At 43.9% G+C, this 20,134-nt stretch overlaps 1 protein-coding gene across 2 annotated transcripts in view; it reads right to left on the bottom strand.

The window, feature by feature from the left end:
• The window catches only part of LOC116820191 (CD99 antigen), a 37,157-nt gene extending 17,636 nt beyond the window's left edge, over positions 1-19,521 (bottom strand). The window contains exon 1 of one of the 2 annotated variants that reach the window (XM_032772496.2): positions 19,117-19,521. In XM_032772496.2, coding sequence (XP_032628387.1) covers positions 19,117-19,177 — 61 coding nt within the window. In that variant the 5' untranslated portion in view covers positions 19,178-19,521. The remainder of the gene's footprint in view (positions 1-19,116) is intronic. The other variant, XM_032772497.2, reaches the window with a different exon arrangement.
• Positions 19,522-20,134: the final 613 nt, after the last annotated feature.

The raw sequence follows: 20,134 nt of genomic DNA on the forward strand, positions 1-20,134 counted from the left end.
CATCAATTGTGTCTGTCTATGAGAGGCATAGTGCAGCATTAGAGCACTTTTTGAAACTGCTGTGTTACCTCCTCTCCATACACACAATATACAAATCCATGAGTTCGAAGTGTTCTCAAGCACATGAGCAGAGAGCTAGGGTGAAAAAACCTAGCCCCTCTAACAGAGCAGAAGCTGCCAGCCTTGATGCCCTGACTGACACAGGCTATGCCAGTTGCTGGAGACAGCTGGGAAAATGAATTTAAAAATATGACATCTGAAGCACTAGGTAGGCAAAAGCTATTTCTGAGCAAATATAAAGCTTTGAAGGGCTGATGAAATGAAGGCCACTGAAGAGGGCCAGACACTGAAATGGAACTCTGTTGCTGTGACTCATGGAAGCTTCTTCACTGAACAGGGTGGGAAAGGAAATGACAACCAGAGCTACATTCCACTCCAGAAGCTGGCATGAGACAACTGATTTAGAGGAGCTCCTGCTTTGGTCATGAGCAGGAGTACAGGATGAGATTGAGGATTTATTATGATGCCTCTCCACAGAGGGTAAAACAGCTTGTCCCAAGCAGGCTGCACAATTCCCTATAGTCATATTTAATACCACTCCTATTCTCCTGTAGCGTTTTTTAAATTTAAATTGAATTTAGTAATTTTGTATTAAGCTACCATGGGTTCAGCTGCTGTCGCTACAGTTTCGAGCTCAATGGCGTGAAAATTACCTCTGGTGTTTTTCCCAAATTTGGAGACTCCAGGAACACATAAAGTCCAAGGAGAGTGACCACAAACACAATCACAAGTGCAAAGTCTTATCTGTACTACAAGTTTTACTAAAGCAATAAAGTTACAATGACCCATACATATATAAATCCTACAAAAATACATGCAATGACTAAGGCTGCCGTCATCCTCACATCCTCAAAGATATCCTAGGGTCCCCGATGGACCTCTCAGACTATTGTCAATAGAGGGATGGTTCCTGCTGGGGTTTCTGGTGGGGATCTTCCCACTTTTACCCAATCAGGGAACCTCTTTTATATTGTTGGTCTGATCACACCTAATACCTTATGCAGATGCATGAGGGTTTTCCTTATACCGCATGAATATTGGAGTGCCCCATTTTTCATAGGCTGTTTCTTACTTTCGCTTATTCTTATTAGCATCTATGCATAACATGTATGCTGCAGTCACGACAGGACATTCCACGATCTAAAAATCCGGTGTCTCATGATCTTGAACAATACCCTGCAGTGTATTTCAATCTAGTTTTTTGTAACAACGGGCACATCTTTTATAGTGATCTTGTGATCTTCCTGGCATAAGGTTATTCCCAGATCACCCACTAATGTCAAGCATTCTTAAGCCTGGCCTAGGATGACTAAGCTAAAAATGTACAGGTTTCAGCTTATGGGCCTTGTATTCCAGCTATGCTTTATTTATATACTTAACACACACTCATCACTCTAAATAATTGTCAGTCTTACACTTCTATTATTCTACAATTTAAATCTATTTTGCATACACTGACAATCTATGAAATTTCATATGAATTAACCATAATGCCAAATAACACAATGATAAATGGATGATAAAATAAACTAATTGGCTAAGTTATATATCCCACTAATAATTCCATTTTTCCCCTTCCTTCAGTGGACCTATAAGAAGGATGGGAATATCTTCTACCCAGCGATGAGAGACTAGTGCCATGGTAGGTAGGTCTGCACATATGCAATTAGTAAAAGCAACGCTTCAAATAAAAATAAAATTGTGCAAAATACTTTAAAGTTTAAACCTAGGAACTGCTGTTCTGAGCTCATGGCATTTGTTTCCAAATCAGTTATCTGCCTCCTGTCAACATACAGTGATCCAAGAATAAAAACCATCTACTGCATATCCCACATTCTGACAGTCTTTTTTTTTTTTCCCCAAAATAGTGAATGTCACAAACAACTAGAACCAAAAAAGAAAAACAATTTACCAACAAGCAGCGCAGGAGAAAGTGAAAAAACTTTTTTATTCCTCTTAAATCTCTGTTCCCTTTATACCTCTGCAAAAACTTCTTTTTTTAAGTTTTAAGCAGAGAAATTTGAATGTGATGATGACTCACTGCGGGAGGAGCAGAACTTGCAGCTGCATTAGTCATCTCATTCTAGGCAGAGTTGTGGGCAAAAACTGTGACAAGATGTTTACAGACATTGCCAAGCAGCAGCTTATAATTAGCTCTGCAGCAGCATACCATGAAATCTTCTGAACTGAAATCCTGTACTGTAGTTTTCAGTCTGCAACTCTCTTAAAAGACTTCATCTATCAAAACTTTGCTCACATATCAAATCTTTAAGTTTATTTTCTACTGATTATTTGCACTGTGGTAGCACCTAGGAGCTCCAGTCATGAACCAGGACCCTACTGTGCTAGGTACTATACAAAAAGAAGACTGACCCTACCTCAAAGAGCTTAAATTCTAAGTATGACAATGATACAGACAGAATATGAAGTGAAGATTTTCTAAATACAAAAAAAGCAGCTATCTGCTGCATATTCAGTCCTGTTGGATTTAGCATGTTTACAGTCAGAAAACATTGGTGACCATGACAGTTAATATTCCTCTAGGACCGGTAAAAAAGAGAAACCTACATTTCTTTCATATTGCTCAAGATGTGTTTGACTTACCAAGGTTATTTGTTCACATACAAAAGTTTCCCAACAGGCCGTTATGCAAAAAGAATGGTTTCTAGACACCTCTTCCAAGGTAGCAATGACATTTTTTTAAATGATGGGGTACCTAAACAAGGAGCAAATAAGCAGCTGTCCATTATCACTTTTCAGCTCCTGACGCTGAAGTTCAAAACAGACCATTCCTTCCACTGAACAGAAGTGAAAATGTACACAAGATCCTTTGACAGACGTGAACATCCATTCAAGAGACCACCTTTCTCCAACACATACCTTCGTTTCAATTCCATGTTTCCACATATGTTTGTGGTGCATGCTGGAACTCAGGGGATGCATCACAAATTATGTCGATCTACGTTAATATCCATTCAAGACTGGATAGAGAAATTAGGAATTATGGCACATTTTGTAACAAGAAATCTATTCACTGAGGGATTGCATCACAAACAAAACAAGCTCTGGTGCTGATAATGTGGATGGCTTGACAGAAGCATTTAGTTTAGGAATAAAGAGTTAGTGCTTTGAATCACCAGATAAATGTCTGAGACTACACAAGAGTAGGGTAAACAGGAGGTTACAGAATCTGGCACAAGGAGCTCAGCATTTAGTAAGGCTAATGACAGCTGTTATCCAGAAACCAAAATCAGTCCTGCAGCGTAGCAACAACAAATCTGGGAGCCTCTGAAGCAGTTCAGTTGGGCTGGGTAGATTAAGGCCCAAGATCCAGTGTCCAATCTTCAAATCACTACCCAAATGCCAGAACTAATTCTATACCACAGTTTAGTTCCACAAGGTTAGGGTCAGTAAGGACATAGGTTCAGAACTGAGGTGACTATTTTTCCCTAGGGACCTCAGTATTGTCTCAGAGCACACAGTCAGCTAGCATAGAGTTAAAATGTTTGCCATCTTTGTTTCTGGGAAAGTTATTCCCCCCAGAGGTGAGCTTACCACACTTGATTCTATTCTACATAAATTCTTATACTCAGTGAAGGCGTGGGGTTGACACTACTGTATAATGTACTCATTGCCATGGCATCTGAGCACCTGACACAATCAGGACATTCTCAACGGCAAAACATCTCACTTGCTTACTGAAATGGACAACTTTTAATAAAGACTTTCAAAGCTTAAGGAATGTATATTTCACAATGGCCTCTACCCAGTTTCCTTTTGTGTGAACACAAAACTGCAGACACAAAGTGCACTTTGCAGATGCAAACATGTGTGCGTACACTTTACATAGCAGAGTGGATAAAAGTCAATGATTTTTTTAAAAAAAACAACAAATTATTTTTTTTATTAAATTGGATTTTTTTGATAAAATGCTTTTTGAGGAATAACTTACCTAAAGATAGTTTTAAATGAGATACCTTTGAGCTATAATGTATCTTATCATGGAATTCTATAGCATGAGACAATATATTCATGTAATGTTTAAGAAAAGTTTTGTAAATGAGTTCCAATAGTTCATGGATTAGAAACCCAATCTTCCGTGGTTCCACAGGCTTCCGTATAGATTATTTAGGTTAATCTTTCTATCTACCCAATGGGACTCAGTGCTCAGTCTAGAACAGGGATTGGCAACGTTTGGCACACGGCTCGCCAGGGTAAGCTCCCTCGTGGGCCAGGTCAGTTTGTTTACTTGCTGCGTCTACAGGTTCAGCTGATCGCAGCTCCCACTGACCACGGTTCACCACTCCAGGCCAATGGGGGCTGCGGGAAGCAGCAGTCAGCACATCCCTCGTCCCGTGTCACTTCCCAGGCCAGTGGGAGCCGCAATCAGCCAAACCTGTGGATGCGGCAAGTAAACAAACTGGCCCGGCCCGCCAGGGAGCTTACCCTGGCGAGCCGTGTGCCAAACGTTGCCAATCCCTGTTCTAGACTGAGCACTGAGTCCCATTGGGTAGATAGAAAGATTAACCTAAATAATCTATACGGAAGCCTGTGGAACCACGGAAGATTGGGTTTCTAATCCATGAACTATTGGAACTCATTTACAAAACTTTTCTTAAACATTACATGAATATATTGTCTCATGCTATAGAATTCCATGATAAGATACATTATAGCTCAAAGGTATCTCATTTAAAACTATTTGCCAATCCCCGGTCTAGAAGATACCATCAGAGATGCTTAGTTTTGCAGTTCTCAAACTGTGGATTTGTGTCTCTAGAGGTAACATGCTTGTTAACAGCAAAAATGTTTTAAAATAAATAAACAAATAAATATACAAAGGTGAGAAACAACAGACCTCAACTCTATTGTCCCTCTGCAATTTGTGTACACAGAGTCAATCCCTTACCTCTCTCTAAGAGTACCAAGTTTCAAAAAGTTCAATTAATAGAAGAGTGTTAGGGGTGGAATAGAGCTGGACAAGGAGAAGAAGTCTGGAGATAAATGTGAGAAGCGAGGGACATACACTTGTTTTGTTATAATATTATATGTTTGCTGTTGAAGAAAACTTAACGTTGCTGTTGTAATTAAATAAAACAATTTAAATGTCTGTCTGGTGATGTTCTTCTCCTAATACAGATGGTAAGAAAATCCTCCAAATATTAATGATTAACCTGTTGAACTGGAGATACTTCACCTCCCAGTGACTTCATAAATATCTGCTTCAGTTACCTTTGGTAAATGAAATAACCAAACAATCATTCATGTTCTGATACAGCTGTAAAACTAATCTGAAAAGTTTTCAAAATAAATCACTGTTTACAAATGTATAGTGTGTACCTTCTAAAAATGAAACCTACATCTCTGAGCTGTGAAGAATATGTATTAAGGTTATAACAACCAACAAGACCCCACTTTTATGTAGAAAATTATGATTAAATTGAGTCTTCCAGATTTAAATCACAATTTAAATCAAATCCACCCTGTTACATAGTGTAAAATCAAGAGAGCATATACAACTATTACATCCCACAATGGGCACATTTCAACACTGTCTAATGTAAGGCTATTTAAAGAGCACATGTAGGTACTACCCAGCTCTTAGTATCCCCTAGTTATAAAGTTAGGTCACAACCACAATGCAGTCACACTAAGGCTATGTCTTCACTGAAGAGTTTTGTTGCCAAAAGTTATGACGTTTTAATTAAAGCACTGTTGCATGCCCACACTATGCTCCTGGTGCTGGTGGAGTGCATCGACACTAGCAGCTCTTGCATCAACACAGAGAACAGTGTATTGTGAGTAGCTATCCCCCTGTGCAACTGGCCACAGGATGTTTTGGGAAGGGTTTGCAGTGCTTCATGGGGCAGGTACAGCGTCACATGATGCAGGTTTCTCAATCCCATTGTTCCATAAGCATCCTACTAGATTGCCAGTCACTTTTCAAATGAAGTGTGTGGGGAGAGAGAAGCGAGAGTGTGTGACAGGGAGCATGTGTGTCACAGATACCAATTTTCACGTGGTAAATAAGCACCTCGACTTTCACAATAAGCCAAAAATCAAGCTAATCCCATTCCAAAACAAGGCCAAACCAAGCCAATCGCTAAGAACCCCAACACTCTCTGTGACTAGATCCCCCCCCGGCATGTAGTCTGGGACTGTGGTGGACCCACTGTGCACCCCTGACTCTCCCCACCCTCGCTGGCCCCTGCTTGCTCCCCCCACCCCTTGCCCCAGCTTGCCAGGAACCAATCAAAGAAGCAACAAGCTACAAACCACACAAGTAACAAAACTAGCCAACAAGCAATTCACAAGCCAATTAAGCCAAAAACAAGCCCAATTTCTGCGTTTTTTCCACAGGTTTGGCATGTCTGGTGTGTGTGTGTGTGGAGACAGAGTGTGTATCGGAGGAGAGTGAGTGTGCTGGCATGCTGTCTCGTAAATTCAGACAGCAGCCGGAAGCAACCAGTCCTGAGGCACTGGGAGGGACACCCTTGGCTTCAGCCTCTGCCTCCCTCCATGGCTTTTCACAGCAGTCTCTCTCTCTCTCTCACACACACACACACATACACCCGCCCCTGCCTGCCTGCCTGCCTCTGTGTTCCCAGAGCAGCATTCCACCTTAGTGATTTGCTCTGTGTTGCTCAGAGCAGCGCTGCACGCTCAGCTGTCAGAACAGAGCTTTGAAAGGGGAGGGGCACATGCTTGCAGATTTCAAAACAGTGAGCAGAACAGTCACGGCAGGCATTGTGGGATACTGGGGGAGGACAGTTCTGGCAATATAATGAATGGCAGTATCTACACTCACACTTTGTCATTTTAACTTTGCTGCAAAAAGCTTTATGACTCTCGTCGAGGTGGTTTTATTTTGTTGTTGAAACTGAAGATTTTTGTCACCAAAAGTGGAATTTCATGTGTACACCTCCACATTTTGTCACCAAAAGCTGCCTTTTAGCGACAAAACTCTGCAGTGTAGAAAAGGCCTGAACTGAATTTAAGGTTAAGTCATCTTATTATTTTAGACAGTATTTGTTTCTGTTCATCTCCACAACAAATGTAACATTCAGCTTTCCTTTAAAAAGCTGAATGTTGTAATTCGGCCCTCCTCCCCCGAGAAAAAGTTCACTTTCCAAATGTAAAACTGTTAAAATTTAGGTACTGGTTATAGCTGATGTACAGGGAATGATCCCCAATTTCTGCAGGGAAGAGTTAAATATAGTGGAAAGATTTTTTTTCCATAAGCTTCTTCTCAGTGAAAAAACTGTAGGACTTATTTTGTGCTAATACAATTTAGATTATCCAAGAAGTTACCACATGTTGCCAATAAGTAGGAAAATACTCGCAACAATGATAAGTGCACAAAACCAAGTGCTTTTATAACACATCCAAGTCACAGGATTTGGAAGTCTTTTCCTCAGAGCAAGAGACTTTCAAATCTAGAGCTCTTTGGAAGTCCCTATATTCTTCTGTATGGGTTTTGCATCATTTATAAATAAATTCAAAAACCTCAGGGAATTCAGCACTCAAATCCCAATGAAATTAAATGTAAATTGGGCATCTAATTCCCTTAGTATCCTTTGAAAATTCCACCCCTGGCATTTGAAAATCCAGGTATTGAAAGTCTATAATAGCCTTGTTCATCTTCCATGACCAAAAGACATACAAACAAACCTTCACAGTATTTATAACATCTACAGCACACAGTTTCCAAGTTTAACTTGTCCAAGGGCTGGTATTTTAAACTTTCACAAACCTAACAAAGACTTGTGATAAACAATGAACAGAACTTGCTATAATCAGGTTTCCTTAACCAGTGATACACTTACTAGAAAGTTCTCATTCTTCCACACATCCCATCAACACCAAAGAAGAAACTGTCAATGTAAATTCATTGTTCATTCTGCCCTTTCCAAAGCTAAGGGTACGGCTACACTGGAGAGTTGCAGCGCTGGTGGTGGCTTTACAGCGCTGCAACTTACTCACCGTCCACACTTGCAAGGCACAGCCAGCGCTGCAACTCCCTGGCTGCAGCACTGGCTGTACACCTGGTCTGCTTGGAGTGTAACGATTGCAGCACTGGTGCTCATCAAGTGTGGCCACCAAAAATGCTTTTATTAGCCTCCAGGGTATTAAGAGGTATCCCAGAATTCCTGTCCACAACAAACCGGAAGAATGGCTGAACTATGAGCTCCCCGGAGCTACTTATCTAAAAACAAACACAGCTGCTCTTTGCTCCAGTGAGCCAGCAAGCGAGCAGAGGCAGGGGAATTGCTTTGGAATGTTCACAGCTGTTTGCTTGAGGAGAGAGGGGAGGGAGGAGAGTGTTTGAAGCAGCTGCTTATGTGGTCTGAAGGCTATATAGGGTGCGCATAATTTGCATTTAGTGCAATAAGGAGGGGTGAGAAGGGACGGTCAAAACTTTTTAAAATGATTGAAGTAAGTGCCTTGAGTAATCTTCCAGTCCTTAGACTTGCATAGCAGGAGTGAAGCACATGTCAGTCAAAAATCCACCTCTCTCTGCTCTCCCCCACCGCTCCCTGTCACACTCCACCCCACCACGTTTGAACGCACGTTGCACACTTGAACGCTGGAATAGCTGCCCACAATGCACCACTCCCAACAGTGCTGCAAATGCTGCAAATGTGGCCACACTGCAGCGCTGGTAGCTGTCAGTGTGGCCACACTGCAGCGTTGTTCCTACACAGCTGTACGAAGACAGCTGTAACTCCCAGTGCTGTACAGCTGTAAGTGTAGCCATACCCTGTGTGGCTACACTTGAAATTTCAAAGCTCTTTGAAGTGTAAGTGTGGTCGGAGCACCAGCGCTGGGAGAGAGCGCTCCCAGCGCTGCACGTAAACCACATCCTCTACGGGTGTAGCTTGCAGCGCTGGGAGCCGCACTCCCAGCGCTGCGGCACTGATTACACTGAGGCTTTACAGCACTGTATCGTGCAGCGCTCAGGGGGGTGTTTTTTCACACCCCTGAGCGCGAAAGTTGCAGCGCTGTAAAGTGCCAGTGTAGCCATATCCTTATGCTACTCATTGACAATTTCTGGGTGTAAAGGCAACAAGAATGTTGTCAGTTACAGCAATATTCTTTTCCATTTCTGTTTAGTAAAACTATATAAATATCTGGAACTACAGAGCTTGCAGGACCATTACACATTCCTCAAGGAATGTTAATGTATTGTATTCCTCATGTGGAGATCACAAGCAGACAACATTATTCCCCATGAGATTTTCACGGCAATAGAGCACGTTCCTCAAACCAGGACAGAAAAGTTTAGGGGCAAGTTTCAGTGTTCTCGCAAGTACTTCATGCATACCTAGCCCTGTGCATCTCAGGCATCAGCAGTTTCCTCACATGAATGTTAAAGCTACTCATAAGAATTCTACAACTTGACAAATTGTGACAATTACAAAGGAAATTAACAGATAAACAGTTACAAAATCAGTTGGAAATTCAGGTTCATCAAAAGAAGAATGTTTGGCTCAAGCAAGCAGCTAACTTCCTGATACCACACAACAGAATGAGACTGACAAATCCTGTTGCAGATAGGAAAATAAAACTCACACTGAGTGGCTTATGCCAATTTTTCTTCACTAGAGAGCTAACTACTGGCATGGCCTATCATTCCACTAAAGAATATTTTATACTCCTATACACTTCAGTGTCTTTCCCACGTTTGTTAGGGAGAGGGAACAGAACATTATGTGTTTTAAAGACCGGGTGGTAAGAAGTCATAAGCCATGATTTAACGTAAATCATGGTTCATGATAACAAAGGACAGCACCCAGATCCTGATAGTTTAATTTCCATATCCATAAAGATTTTATCTGTGTAGCTATGAAGTGTTTTGTGATCAGTAAACATACATCCCACCCCAAAGAAAGTGACTGCAACATTTTAACACTTACTAGGGAACTGCACCTTGACTACTGGCTCTTGCCCAGAAATTACAGCAATTGTGCATTTAAATCTTCCATCCTTATCTCTGAAAGCCACTTCTGATTTCTCCAGGAGCAACCATCCCACACTCTGAATATTATTCCACGAAAACAATCAAAAGTTACAATGAACTACTAAAATATATGGCAAGTCACTCAGACAATCCTAACTCATTTCTACTCCATTATAAATTGAGAATCCATCCCCCAGTCTCTTCCTCTGACTCCATCAATAGGTGTGGCCAGATGCTTGCATATACCCAGAAACTGACTCCATACAGGTATAAGCATCCACTCTCAAAGATCAATTTGCATGATCTGGTTGCAAGTGTAGGGGTTACACTACACAGTGTGATACAGCCTGGGGCCACCAGGGGATTTATTGTGGTCCTGAAAATGTCCTAGCTGTGAAATATGGCATACATGTTGATCAAGGCAACACGATGAGGTTTCAAGCCTTTGACATGATAATCTCATTAGTCACCAAAGGAAAAGCAACTCCCACCACAAATTTCACCACTGTTGGCTGCAGACATGGGACATTCAAAAGGGCTTGCTGCAGTCCCTTACCTTCCTGGTCACAGCCACATGAATGGTAAGGCAGTGGAAGACAGAGACGGTAGCAAGAGCAAACCAGGGATTTGCTGTAGGGAGTGGCTGTAGGAAGCAGTGGGGGTTCCCAGGTGCATTGTGGGAAAGGCAGGGAGACAGATGGAATGAAGGGGGGTTGCAGAGGGGAGAAGGCTGCTGCATGGGAGAGTGATAGAGGGCTGCAGTATATGTGAGAAGGGAAACCTTGGTGCAGAGTTGCTGTGGGGAGGGAATCATGGAGTGGTTTGCTTCAAGCGGTGATGGCTATGTATGTGTGGGAGTTAGGAGGGAGGATGCTGGAAGAGGGACTGGGATGCAGGACTGCTGCACAAGATTTGGAGATGTGGGTGACAACGTTGTGTTGGGGTTTGGCAGTGAGGTTTGGGGGTTGGTGGAAGAGGGAGAATGCAGATGAGTAGTGTTAGGAGGAAAAGATATTGTGACAAAGTTCCTCCTCCACCTTGGTGGGTCCTGCGCTTATTAGTGGATTTGTTCACCTCAGTGATCTTCCCTTCTTGTGGAACCCACAGTCTGAGTCAGCTCCTCCTGTGTCTGATCAGGAGTTGGGAGGTTTGGGGGGAACCTGGGCCCGCCCTCTACTCCGGGTTCCAGCCCAGGGTCCTGTGGATCGCAGCTGTCTACAGTGCCTCCTGTAACAGTTGCAGGACAGCTACAACTCCCTGGGCTACTTCCCCCTGGCCTCCTCCAAACACCTTCTTTATCCTCATGACAGGACCTTCCTCCTGGTGTCTGACAATGCTTGTCCTCCTCAATCCTCCAGCAGTACACTCTCTCACTCCCAGCTCCTCACACACGGTCCTGCTCCTTTCTGCCTGACTGGAGTGAGCTCCTTTTTAAACCCAGGTGCCCTGATTAGCCTGCCTTGATTGGCTGCAGGTGTTCTAATTAAAGTAGCTATCTCTACTGCCTTCTAGAAAGATCTTAATTGGCTCCAGGTGTTTGATTTAAACCTGGAGCAACTGCCATTTGGTTACCAGGGTAACTAGGGAGTTGTTTAGCCTGGGGCAACAAGACCTGTTCCAGTACTTACTGTAGCCATATGGCCTTGGCCCACACAACATATAAATAGTGAAGAGAGTGTAACAGAAAAAAGGAACAAACAAGAGGAAGAATTAAAAACTGAGAATGTGGGTCTGACCAAAGACTCCTCTCAAACACAGCTTCCAAAGGCCGTTGCACAAGATTCCCAGAACTTTTCACAAACCCTACTCCAGCTATGCACCTCTTAAGCAGCTACGATACCCAGCCCCCCAAATTTAGGTTACACATCCAAATGTGGGGCAGGGAGTAGGAAGCACAAAATAAGGGTTGATATCGGTACTGTCCACTCCTCAAGCCTGTCGCACAGCACCACAGATTGAAAGAGTACTACTAACAATGGCATCATAACCACGAAGCCTATCAGAACGCTCCTGTTTAAAACTGCAGATCCAGCTTAGATAGAGAACTCTTTATTAAATAACTTTTGTATCCCCATAGTAGAATGCCACGTATCCAGGCCACAGAATCGCAGCCTGTTATTTACCAGGCGCACGTGGCAACCAGACTGTAAGTAAGAGGATCACAGGAAGAATCTGGCGCACGATCAAACTGCAGACACACACACAACTAAAATTTAATCAATTTTAAATTATTGGGATAGCTTACAGGCGTAGGGCAGCAGCGATTGATTAGGCTATAGAGTAACAAAACCCTAAAACGCACAATGACTAAAATATCTACTAACAATATTTATAAACAAAGATGCAGCATTTAGTAATAACTGATACTTACAAATACAAACCAACGCATAACGACCGGCAAACGTAGAAGCTCTGTTTGAAACACGTGAGCTGAGAGAGAGGCTTCGAGGTGATCAGGCTCGGTTATGGGGGTACACGGGATACACAGGATTCGTTTTTCTTTCTCCTCACCCTGCCTGCACATGGCAGGGCAACCTAAAGTACCCACTATGACATCACAGAAGTGTCATAGGGGATGGGGCCCAAAACCTGTGTATGTTCGTTTCTGATTGGCACAAGCGATGTTTACACCAAGTAGGGGAGCAGGTGCCAAAAGGTCTGGCTTCGCCCCCAAAAGGTGAGGTAATGCATATTGTTGTAGAATGCGTTCAACACTGAATGACAAAGGAAGAGGCCAAGGCAATACCGGTATGGCAAGTTCTACAGGATGCAGACAGGAACTCATTCTAACACCCCACAGTTTAATTTCTATTTGTAAAACAATTTAGTAGTTTAGAGTAAAAATTGAATAAAGAAAAAGTTGAAATGAATGTCTATGGTCTAGTTTAAAACTAAAATAAAAAGGACCAGCGAGAGAAGAGAATGTTATAACTAAAACGCCAACAGATCAAATCCAGACAACATAAGCTCTGGAGTTTACAAACATCTTTTGTTTAATAAAAACCTGGAATCTTTTATTCAGATAAACAACTAAGATTTAGCAGACAACAAAAACGGCAATGGATATCCTGTGTGAGGGGGCAAAAGCAACAACAACAAAAACAAAAACCCACCCCAAAATTTATTTTTACCTAGACCAAAATTCTCTTACTCAAAAGAAAAGACCTGGGATTAAAAGATTTCTCGTGAACAGATCTTGTGGATGAAGTATTCTCACCATCTATCCTGCACAAAGCTGAAAGTTATAGAACCTCGGAGATACAAACATCTTGGGAATGGGGGTTGTTTGTAACTCTGAAATAGCCCACAAAAGCTTATATCCAAATAAATGTGTTAGTCTCTAAGGTGTCATAAGGACTCTTCATTTTTTCTGAAATGTTCGTAACTTTGAACAAAATATTATGGTGGTTCTTTCAAAAGTTTACAACTGAAAATTGACTTAATTCAGCTTTGAAACTTTACTATGTAGAAGAAAAATGCTGCTTTCCCTTTATTTTTGTAGTTGTATACATTTAACACAGTAGTGGACTATATTTGCCTCTCTCGCTCTCTCTTCTTTTTTTTAAGTCTCTGCTGCTGCCTGATTGCATACTTCCAGTTCCAAATGAGGTATGTAGTTGACTGATTAGTTAATAACTCTGGTGTTCATAACTCTGAGGTTCTACTGTACATACACAAGCATACATTTGGGGTCGGGTGGGGCATATCTATAAAATTGCTAGCAGAGATCCAAGAAGAAAGACTATTAAGAGACTCAAAATGTGAGAAGGATAGAGACCAACTAACGTGTAGTGAATTACTAGTTGAGTTACTAATGACTTTTGCTTTCTAAAAAGTACAGTTAAATATGTTTCTTTTTAAGTGTCCATTTGACATTTTGTACATCGATGATAGAAACCTACTTAGGGGAAGGGAATTAAGACTGGATATTTGAGAAGTGGCAATTTACCAGCTTCTACATAATTTCTGCTTTCATTAGCAGTCTCCTTATGATTGCAAAGAATCCTCCAAAAGTTAAGCGTTGTGGTGCTGTCTAAGTCTGCAGACAGAGCACTTCAGTGCTGCTGCTTCTACCACTTGCTCCTTTCCCAACCAGTAGCCCTGAGATTTCAAATTTATTAAACACTAGCCAGAGATTCATATGGAAGATGAAGTGTTGTTCCCCTCTCCCACATTCTAACAAAAAAGTAAATCCAACCAGGTACAAACCCATGTACCCTCCCCTTTTCTACCCGCTGAAGATGAACCCTGACCCCTGCAACTTCCTAGTGACTTGCCTTCCTCCTCCCTCCCCTCATACTCTTTACACACTCTTGTCCTATTGGTCTCTGGCTAGTAGATTTCTGGGTACACTTTCATCTTCTTGCAATACTAAATGAATAAAGGACATGGCAATTACAGTAGCTTTGTACTAAACTGTATCCTCCAAACAAATAATGCCTTCCTCAGTAAATGGATCACAGTAACAAGAGTCAAACAAGGACAAATATTTTAAGTATAGTTGCCATCCAATGTAGGGTGACCAGATGTCCTGATTTTATAGGGACAGTCCTGATTTTTCACACTTGCTGTGTGGTCACCCTAACCCCATCTGACATGCCAAAGTAGTAACAGCAAACATTAATATCTAGAAATTGTTTCTTACTGTGCAGCGTAGAGATGAGGAGTGTTCAACTGTTGCCAAGCTACACAGTCATGACTTCAAAGAACTTCTGCACTGCTGCAATGAAGTCATTTTGATTTAGCATGCACAGTTGTCTTTTTATATAAATTATCAGTCTAAAAAGTAAAAGCCTTCAGAGTCTGAGTCATAGAACTGAACTCTTTTCAATGACAGAGGTAAAGAACAGCCTGCTGAACATTTTCAGCTTCATAGTACAGTATGTGTGGCTCTATAAAATGATACCCCCCCAGAAATTGGCAAATAGCAATAATATCCAAAGGAAATGCAATCATTAACTGCTCATTTAACTTGGAACTACATTTGCAGAATGATGTATGGGGGAATTTGACCCACATGCTATCAACATTAAAATGCATAATTTAACTGTATTTTGACCATTTTTTTCAATGTCTGAATTTAAACCAACTATCAACCAGTAAACAGTTGAGGCCAGGGCAGTTAAAATCACAATTACATTCTTCCTATTTTATAGTCTTAAAGTGATGAGGTTGTCGTTTTGTATTTATTTCTTAAATTTTCTAATTGTTAGTAAAATTTCAGCTATGACAAAGATTTTTTTCTGCTATGAAGTTCCACACTTTGAAAATCTCACTTGCATGTGTCTAAATGCGATCTTAACTTTAGGCTCTTATTTTAAAACAATTTTGGCCTGTGTTTATAACATCGTTAACACTGAAGAAATTTTCCTTTGGAATGACAAATATTTTATGCCATTTAGAGCAACATTTAATAAAAAAAATACAGTGCCAGCCCCAATGCTGCAAACTCTCATGCTTAACTTTAAGAACAGGAGTAGTCCCCACCGAAGTTAATGGGACTGTTCGTGTGAGTATAAGATACACAACTGCTTAAGTGTTTGCACGATCAGAGCCTTACGCTTACAGAACTGCTACTGACAAAGTAGTGAAAATTCAAATAAGATACCCTACAGACAGTGGCATTTTAAAAACCATTTCAAAATTTATGATATATTTTAGCCTAATGTTGTAAGAGCACAAGTTTTCAAATTAGTTTTGCAAAACCTTCACCTGATTTAGACTGATGATATTTTAAAATCAAATGATTTAGAAAACTGATGTAAATTGCTTTATTTAAAGTAGCTTCGCATACAAGTATTGTTTGAAAAAAAAAGATCTTATTTGTGTCTTTTATGCATTTGGTTGGGATAATGCACTCACATTATGAACTGTAACCCCAGGCACAACAAGCTGAGTTAAGGTTACTCGTCATGTCAGAACAATTTACTTCCTTGCAAAGATTTCTCAAACACTTAACATCCTTCTCTCTCTCTATGACATGGGGGGGCAACTTGAGCCTGAGAAGGAGTCAGAATTTACCAGTATACATTGCTAAAGAGCCACAGCAATAGGTCAGCAGTCTCCCATTGGCTCCCCCACTCCTGCTCCCAATGCCTCCCACCCACCGGCAGCACTGCCAATCAGCACCTCCCCCATCCCTCCCAATCAGCTGTTTTGTGGCATGCAGGAGGCTCTGGGAGGAGGGGGGAGAAGCAAGAGTATTTCAGGCTCAGAGGAGGGGGCAGGAAGGGGTGGAATGGGAGCAGAGCCAAAGACTGAGCAGTGAGCCCCCCCGACACACTGGAAAGTTGGCGCCTGTAGCTGCAGCCCTGGAGTCAGTACCTATACAAGGAGCCGCATATTAAACTTCTCAAGAGCCACATGTGGCTCCAAAGCCAAAGGTTGGCCACCCCTGCTCTACGGCATGTCCTCTGGAGCTCTGAGGCAACAAGTGATTCTAAACTAACAGTTTTGCTAAATATTTGACAGGAAAAATATATGACTATGTAGCATCAACTAGCCTTCTTTGGTGTGGCAAAAATAATACCATACTTGCAAGAAGTAATTAAGTGACACATTGTGCAAAGTAAGTGACAATTTGTATCACATATCCTTGTATCACATCAGGCCTTAGCCCATAGAGCACGCCTGCACAACTGTAAAGCGGCAAGGGCCACATTACTCCAAAGAAAACAGCTGAGGAACGAAACCGCCCGGCCCCGTGGAAACACCCCCCCAGGACCTTCCACTCCCGGGAAACACTCCGCCCCAGCACCGCCCAGCCCTACAGAAACAAAGCCTCCTTCCCCAGCACCGCCGCACCAAAACAGCTGTAGGCCAAAAAGGAAGGTTAGGGGTGGGGAGGTGATACTTCATTTTAAATCAATCAGGGCCTCCCAGCTGAAGAGGTGGCTGGGAGCCCTCAGGGGCAAATTAAAGGACCCAGGGCTCTGGTGGCTGGGGGAACCCGGAGCTTTATGGGACTGGGGCAGGGATTTAAAGGGCCCAGAGCTCCTGCGGCTGAGGGGAGCCCGAGCCCTTTAAATCCCAGCCCCAACCCATCCGCTGGAGCTGCAACTGGGATTCAAAGGGCTCTGGGCTGCCTGCAGCTGCGGGGAGCCCTGAGCCCTATGAATCCCAGCTGTGGCTGAGATTTAAAGAGCTCTGGGCACCCCGTCACTGCAGGCAGCCCAGAGCCTTTTGAATCCCAGCCGTGGCCAGGATTTAAAGCGCTCTGGGCTCCCCACGGCTGCGGGCAGCCCAGAGCCCTATGAATCTCAGCCGTGGCTGAGATTGCTGCAGGCAGCCCAGAGCCCTATGAATCCCAGCCACGGCTGAGATTTAAAGGGCTCTGGGCTCCCCGCCATTGCGGGCAGCCCAGAGCCCTATGAATCCCGGCCGCAGCTGGAATTTAAAGGGCTCTTGGCTCCCCGCCACTACGGGCAGCCCAGAGCCCTTTGATTCCCTGCCGCGGGCCACACGCCACATGTTGTGCAGGCCTGCCATAGAGTTTACGTAAGTTCTTATTGGATAAAGTAGTTTTAGCTATTGTAGCTGCACTTCTCCAAATAATGCATCAGAAGCCCAGCATTCAACTTATTGTTTTTAAATAAATATTCTGTGCAAAAAAAGTGGCCAAAAGTTTCAAGGCTAAAAAAAGTCTGCTCATAAGAATATTAAAATCAAAGGGAAATTGTCAGCAACTTTTTTTTGTTTACCTTGAAGTTTCCCCATAGGATAGTAATTGTGCTGATAACTCAAAGCTAACTTGCAACTGGGTAACTGTTGCTCTGACTTAAAGTAACTCCTCTTTCTTTCCTAAAATGGAAGCTGTTTTAGAGCTCTGACTGTGCCAAAACTTTCTGTGGCATTCAAGAAAAGCTGCCTCCTCCTATGCACAAATTAATGAAAACACATCAACTAATTTGGTACATACAATATATGAAGTGAGAGGTGAAAAAAATAAACATTTTTATACTGTACACGTTTTTTTAAAGGACAACATTACCTCTTCTGTAAGTGACCCCATTACCCCTTCTGTATCTATGGTTCATCAGGCAAATGTGAGGAGGACTACTCTGTGCAGATCTAATGGGAGAATGAGATGCACTTCAGGCATCCCACCTTCCCTGAAAGATGTCAGCTAGATACTCCACCCAGGAAGACAGCTAAGGATTTCCCAGCCTCACAAGTATGTAGCATTTCTCCTCCCCAGGCTACCAATACATGAAGAGACAACTCCCAGATCCTTTCAGTTCTCCCAAACCAGACAATGAGCAGGCCAACCGGCCCAACATAATATACTTGGCTTATTTCCATGTGCCAGCCCCTTAGTAAATCCTCCCCATCACCCTCTGCCTCATTTCCAGTAGCGCCACGTTCAGTGTCCACGGTTAAGGCGATTTCCCCGCCGTCACTGCAAATCCAGTTTTCCCAGAGATTAAATTCCACCGCAAAAACAAACAAACAAAACCGAGTTGCCAGCTAAAACGTGGCACGCCCCCAATCGCAGAAAAGGAAGTTTTTCCAATCCGGCTGCCTCCTCCGAAGGCTTCTCAGGTGAGCGGCTGTCACGGGGGGGAGCAGAGGCAGACCACCAGGCTCATCCCACCTAGGGAAGCAGCGCCGCGGTGGGAGGTGGTGGACCAGCCATTTACGGACCCAGGGCGCACACCCACGCCCGGGGCTCACCCCGCAGCTCCGCTCTTTGCTCGCTCTCTCCTAGCGGCGGCCAGTCCGTGCACACAGCGAGAGGGGTCCCGGCACGGGCCGCCTCCCTGGGCGCGCACCTCCGTATCGACAAAGGAGAGCTCCGCGTACTGTCCAGTCTGCGCTACAACCCCGCCCTGAGAGCCACACAGCCATGCGGGGCCTGGGCGCCCCACCATCCTCCTGCCCGCCCCCAATACAGCCCCTCCTTTGTTCAGGCTATGCTGGCAGCGGGCCACAGCTCCCAGCCCCCACCCCTAGGTGGCAAGAGGGCGGGAGGGCTCTGTAGGGGAGCGCAGCCCACAGAAAAACCCCCGCCACAGATCCCCGTCGGAGCAAGGGGAAAGAGGGGCGAGGTGCATTGCAGCGACCCTCTTCCCTCAGCGTCTGCTCCACCTTCTTACCTCTCACGTGGAGCAGAAGAAAAGCCAGAGACACTAGGAGGGCGAGTCTCCCCCGCTGCATGATCCGTTGCTGCCGCTCCGGACACTAAGGTGCAAACTTTCCCCACAGGTTTCCCACCCAATACACACACACACACTCTTCTAACTTGCTTTCCAACAAGCCACTAACTTCAGACTCCCGCCAGGAGTGGGTCACAGGTGCGCCACAGGCAGCAGCCACAGCCCTCCCCACGCGCGGGATCCTGCTGCACAACCAGCAATTCCAGCGCGAGCCCCGCAGCCAAAGAAGGGGATGTAGCTGTCCCGTCTCTCCAAGAATCCTGCCTACCAGAGGCAGGCAGCCAATCCGCAGGGAGAGCTGGCCCCAGGCAGCCAATGAGACGAACTGGCAGCCAACCCCCCTTCCCCGGCCGCGAGAAGAGACAGTGCATCTCTGCCAGGGTATGCCACGCCTTAGGTCACGGGAGACTAGCGGGTGGGGTGCGGCGCGGCGCGGCGCAGCAGGGCTCTCCCTGCAGAGAGGGAGAGGCTGTCCCCGGGCTGCGGAAAATAGCGTGAGAGTGCAGCAGCCTGCATGTTAGGCTGCTAACGGGCACAGGGAGGGTTTGCAGTGGGAGGGGAGGAAGGTTGTCAGAATGCAGATCTGAGCCAGAAACTGGTGCAGAGAGAGAGCAATGACTCAACGCAATAGGTGCCAAAACCGGTTTTTTACTTTGCTGTCTGGCAAAAGCGGCAGCAGGGAGCGCTTTTCTGGACATGCAAAGAAACTAATCTCCTCCCTGGATTGTATGCAGTGTAGTTATAGCCATATGGGTCCCAGGGTACTATTAAGAGACAACATGGGTGAGGCAATATCTTTTATTTGTACAATAAAATATGTTATCTTGTTAATCCTTCCAGATTCAGATGACTCTGCTAGGTATAAGTTTCTTGCCTCCAGATAGTGAATTGGTAGGGGTTGGCTTCTTTCAGGTTAGTGTGCTATGGAAACACCTTTCCTTTTGTCTCCATACCTGTT

This window comes from Chelonoidis abingdonii, chromosome 1 (assembly GCF_003597395.2).
Source record: "Chelonoidis abingdonii isolate Lonesome George chromosome 1, CheloAbing_2.0, whole genome shotgun sequence".
NCBI lineage: Eukaryota > Metazoa > Chordata > Testudines > Testudinidae > Chelonoidis > Chelonoidis abingdonii.